This window comes from Manihot esculenta, chromosome 12, assembly GCF_001659605.2.
Source record: "Manihot esculenta cultivar AM560-2 chromosome 12, M.esculenta_v8, whole genome shotgun sequence".
Taxonomy (NCBI): domain Eukaryota; kingdom Viridiplantae; phylum Streptophyta; class Magnoliopsida; order Malpighiales; family Euphorbiaceae; genus Manihot; species Manihot esculenta.
In genome coordinates this window covers 2,496,048-2,501,387 of record NC_035172.2, presented here as the reverse complement: position 1 = coordinate 2,501,387, position 5,340 = coordinate 2,496,048, and the positions used below count along the sequence as shown (strand labels likewise).

The 5,340-nt window shown below is 35.5% G+C and overlaps 1 protein-coding gene across 1 annotated transcript; it reads right to left on the bottom strand.

Annotated features, from left to right (window-relative positions):
- Positions 1 to 619: 619 nt before the first annotated feature.
- On the bottom strand, positions 620 to 3,552 carry LOC110628607 (polygalacturonase 1 beta-like protein 3). Its single transcript, XM_021775368.2, has 3 exons — positions 3,278 to 3,552; positions 2,835 to 3,093; positions 620 to 2,716 (listed from the first exon to the last, which is right to left on the bottom strand). The coding sequence occupies exons 2-3, from the start codon at positions 2,895 to 2,897 to the stop codon at positions 878 to 880; spliced, it is 1,902 nt and encodes a 633-aa protein (XP_021631060.1). The 5' UTR covers positions 2,898 to 3,093; positions 3,278 to 3,552; the 3' UTR covers positions 620 to 877.
- Positions 3,553 to 5,340: the final 1,788 nt, after the last annotated feature.

Below are 5,340 nucleotides of genomic sequence, written 5' to 3'. Positions count from 1 at the left end.
TTAAAAGTGTTATTTTTCAGAAGAAAAAAATAATTATTAAAAAATTTTACTTCATCAAATTAAATATCATGCCAAAATTGAATATATTATATGTACAGAGAGAAGGGGAGGGGTGTATTGTACTTCTCAACATTAAATTAAAAATTCAAATAAAATTAATTTGATTTTTAATTTATTAAATGCAAATTGATTCGAAGATTTTATAAATTTTAATTCTTGATTCAGCTATATATTAATTAATTGAAATTAATAAAAAAAATCAAATCGAATAAATAGTCTAATTTATTGGCTTAATCCTTGATCAATCACCATTAACTCTGCCTAAAAAAACAATAATATCAAAATCTAAATCAGGAATCTAGTTTAAATTCAAAATAAATATAAAAAAATTTAAATTTGGTTGAATTTGATTATTATTATTATTATTATTTTCTTATGCACTCATTTCCTTCTCTGTTGTTCTCTTCTTTTTCTTATTTCCTTCTTAACTTTACCCTTTGTCCTTTTCATTTATTTATTTCCTTTATCATCTTTGTTATTTTTCTATTGTTTTAATGTCTTAATAATAGTGTAATTCTGTTTTAGGAATTCTAAAATTTAAAAAAAATGCAAAATTAAATTCCAACAAGATCTCATCATCGATGAGAGATTTATTATTGACAAAATATTTATAATTGACAATAATAAGTTTTTCTCAAAACGACATAACCTTGTCGCAAATAAATAAGAAACCCACGACTTATAATTAAAAACACTCTAATTTAACTCTGCTCTAAAGATCAACCCATCGGCTAACTTTTCTTAGCCAGCGGTTCAAACCCAAATCAGAGGCGATGCCAAAAATCACACAATCCAATCCAACCTCTGTTCCACAAGTTTAATTATCCGCGGTAACCCAAGTCATATCATTCTCGAAAATCCAGTGACATACCTCGATCTTACCTGGACCCGAACCCAAAGCCAAGAATGCACCATGGCTGGGGCTCCAAACGGAAGTATCGAGATGACAAATGGCAACACCGTGATTAATCTTAGCCTTGCTATTCGGATCCAAAATGTCCGCTTCGTATACCCGAACTTTGGGAACCGAGTGGCAGTAATAGAGCAAATAAGGGAACAAACTCTGATGGCAAGATACTGACTTGGTCACTTTACCACCGTTGATTCCTTTGATTGATCCGATCATGATTTTCTTCTTTGACCCGTTCACGTTTGCAGTTGTACGGACCACCACATTGCGGCCCAAGACGGAAGTGGCAAAGTCGATCAAGTCCTCGGCGGAGCCGACGCAGCGCTTGGTCTCGCCGGGAGTGGGGGCTCTTTCGCATTCCTCAAGGGCGTCCTTAATTATCTTCTCCATGGTGGAATTATCAGCAGCGTGGAAAGTTTCCTTCAATGAAGCGATATTGGAGGTGGAAAATGGTAATTTTGAGGTGATTGTCCGGGGCAAAAATGACCTTTTTGGCATTTTATCTCTAATGTCAGGCATAGGCATCACGTTCCCCTTCTTCAGCTCAGACTCACGGAAGAATTTGCCAGGCTCAATCCACTTATTTACCAAACTACCACTGGCTGTCTTTGCTGTTTTTTCATCGGAAGCAGTAGCAGAGCTTTGTTTTCTGTAATCGGAAAAGGAGGTGGTCTTTTTATCGGCGTACTCTTTGAAAGTGGAGTTCTCTCCATAGATCTTGAACCCAACCTTCGGCTCATTTGCTCCTTCACCATACCCAGTAAATGTATCAGAACCCTCATTGAAAGATTGGCCATAATTTTTGAAATATGCAGCTCCAGCACTTGATTTTTTAGCATAAGATTGGAAGGAATCGTCACCCACATTGGATTCTTCCCTGTAAGAGGTGAAGGAATCAACACTAACAGTTCCTTCAGCGCCGTAGTTCTTGAAATTGTTCTCTGGAACATTTCCGTTCGACCCATAAGACTTGAAGGTATTATTAGCCCCATTGCTATCCTCGCCGTAATTTGTAAATTCCGACCCAATCACATTCGAGTCGTCTGCATAACTCGTAAACTCATTAGGGGTTGCTACCCCATTCTTCCCATAACTGGTGAACGATTCACTGCCGGAGTTTGTATCCCCTGTATAGCTTGAGAATTTTTGGGCCTTGCGATTCCCGTGATCTGAATAAGATGCGAAACGGAGATCTGGTACATTCACCTGGTCATTGTATTCCTTGAACTCGCCAGCGCCACCGCTGCTATGGGCACCGTAGGTGTTGAAGCTTTGGTCGACGACGTTCCCATCAGGACCATAAGCAGAAAACTTTTCGTTATGATCGATGGAGTCACGACCATATCGGCGAAAAGAATTCACAGGGATATTTTCTCCATCTGAATAGTTCTTGAACGAGTCGACTCCGTTCACCGAATCCGTGCCGTAATTGGTAAAGTTCTTGTCAAAATAGACCGCAAAGTTAGAGTTACCATCGTGCTTATCTAGACTGGGCGCTAAATCAGGGAAGCAGAAGAGCTTGGCGGAGGAACAGAAAGCAGGAAACTTCGTGGAGAGGGCATTTTGGGAGGCGAGTTTGGTAAAAGTGGCGGCGTCCACGGCGTTCAATGGGGAAGCTTTGGATAAAATGAATGTAGATTTTGGTAAATTGCTGTGGATCTCCTTGTCCCAGTACCGGATAAGATATGCTTTTGGCGTAAATGGACTGTCACCGGCCAGCAGAACCCTGGCACCGGCTAAACTCACCTGCATTGCCCAAGAAACCAACAAAAACAAGAACAAGAATCAGAAACAATAACAAAGAAAGAAACTTTTTTAAAAATCAATTGAAAAGAAGAGCAAATGGGAATTAAAGTGGGCTTACATTGAGCAAAAATGGGAAACAGAGGAAGAAGAGGAAGAGAGGGGAAAAGGGATGAGCTTGCATTTTGTTTACAAGCAATGACAAGTGAGAATGTTGGTGGGTTTGTATTGTAGGGCTGTCAAGTGAAGAAATATATAAGAAGATTTGAACAGATGGGAAGAGAGAGAGAGAGAGAGAGTGAGTGAAAGAGAGAGTCTTTTGGGGGTTAGTTATTGAGCTTTGACAATTGAGAGCCTCAGCCTCCTCGTTTAAGCATCACCTGGAAAATCCATTATTGCCATTGAAAACAGAAATAAGCAAATTAATTTCTAATTCAACTATAGAATAAATGGGTGTGAAATGTGAAAATAAGATTTAAAATGATTTTTGGCGGATTTCTTGTGCAACATTGTGTGAGAGAATATGAAATAGCCAACACTAGAAGAGTAGAAGAAAAAAAGTACCAACAGCCAATTGCTATGAAAATGACACCCAAAAGCTGAAAGCTCCTTTGTGGGAAGGAACTCTGCAGAGGAACGACGATGAATGTGAAATTGGACTATATTTATAACCACAACTGCACACAAAAAAAAAATCTTGTAAAATTTCAAAGTAATTAACTTTCTATAAGTGGGTTGCAAAATCTCTACCAAAAATTTTCTTCCTGTACTGGCTTTATATAATAAAAAAAAATAGGAATTAGGAATTGGAAGGCAACAAAATGAGCTCTGACTCTTTAGTAAACAAGATTTTGGAAAATTGGGAAATGGGATTCAAGTGGAGAGGTCCACAACACTTGTGTTTGTGCAATTTTTGGTATTATTATTTGTTATTGGTTGATTGCTATGCTTTCAAAGCCGCGTTAAAGAAACACGTGGGTGAATGGGATTGGGCATGAGTCTTACAAATAGAGATTTTTTGACGCGTTTAGCCGCTCTTGATTTTGGTTTTAACCATGCAAGTTTTTGGAGGGATATTAAGTATCTTTTCGTGATATCTCCTTTCCCCAAAATGCATTATTAGATTGATTAGCAGTTGGGTGCATTGCATTTGTTTTAAGGACAGTGACAAGTCTCGTGATATACAATGGCATATTTGTAATTCCTTCTCAAACACCAACCCTTTTTTGTATATTACATTTTATTAACTAATCTTCCTACTTCCGAGCTTAATGTGGTTGGTTATTACAACAGAAGTTGCAGTTTAACATCTTCAGTTTTAGATAATTGTGATTAGTGTATGATTCTAGCAGTTGTAAAAAGTTTAAAATATATTTTTATAGAATTAAGAAATTATTTAATGGGAGATTAAATAGTAGAAAATTAGTAAAATAATTAATAAATAAATCTTTTAAAATTTCAGCGATATTTTAATATATTTTTTAAATTAACTAATTTAGAAATTTCCCTTCTCAAAAACCTCAAAACCCTTCATTTACGGTTCAATAAATTGGAGAATTGGGAAGTTTTCTTCTAAAAATCTGCAAATATCTTCAAAAATATTATATTCCTTTTTTGAACAATAATAAATTATAGAGGTTTAAAAATTATGAAATCCTTATTTTATAAACCTTTACTAAAAACACCCTTATTTTACTCTACATTCCATCAAACAATAACTCTTTGTTTAAAATAAAAAATTTTCACAATAATTTAATTTAATTAATTTTTTATTTGGAATGGAAAATTTCGTTTTTTTTATTTTTGATATTTTCATTTTTTAAAAGTGAATAAACTATAAATGATTTATAAAAATTTATTTGAATTTTTTTCTTATGTGAAACGAAAAATAAAAGAAAAGAAAGAAAAGATAATAACTACAGCGTTCAGGTACTGGAGTTTGTTGGATATTTGGATAAAAGAGTGGATGAGGATGGCCCAACAAATCATAAAATTAACAGATAAGACAGTAGAGTTTATGTTCAATGATTAATGTTTAAAATTAGTTGCTTAGAGCACTAAGCTTCTGTTTGTTTCCGACATCAGATTTTGGATTTTGTTGCCATTGTCTCTGCATGACCCCCAAATTTACTCTCAACTCCACCATTGATTAAAGCCATTAATACATGAGCAGAACTCCATCTGATACCTCATAAATTCTGCATGAAAATTTCATTGTTTTTGCATGAAAACCCTCCTAAATCCTAATTATGATGTTCTTCCCCAAATGATAGTGGCCAATGTGGGAATCAAGATCTGCAAATTAGCACACTTTTCTAGAGTTTTAATTCACTCCCATCAAATCTTTTGGATGCCTAGCTTCATTTAAATTGCACATGAAGCCATTAATGGCTCCTGCTCAGGCAGCTCATCTCTTGAAGTTGATGTGAATTTGAACAATTACTTAGTTCCATTTTCAGTGCTCTGGCTTATCTTCTGTCCAAATCTGGGAAGATCCAAAAGTCAACATATATGGGTTTGGTTTCTTGTGCATAATTTCAATCCCAGTCTTCATTTCCAGAATGCTTGTAAATGGTAAAAAGATTGCAGAGTATAATGCTGTCGAGTTGTGAATGTTCAGAACATAA

Excerpts from the sequence above, each read along its gene's own strand:
- LOC110628607 (XM_021775368.2), bottom strand. The coding sequence starts at position 2,897 with ATGCAAGCTCATCCCTTTTCCCCTCTCTTCCTCTTCTTCCTCTGTTTC. Across the intron at positions 2,717-2,834 it reads GTTTCCCATTTTTGCTCAAT|GTGAGTTTAGCCGGTGCCAG; the intron begins GTAAGCCCACTT and ends TGGGCAATGCAG.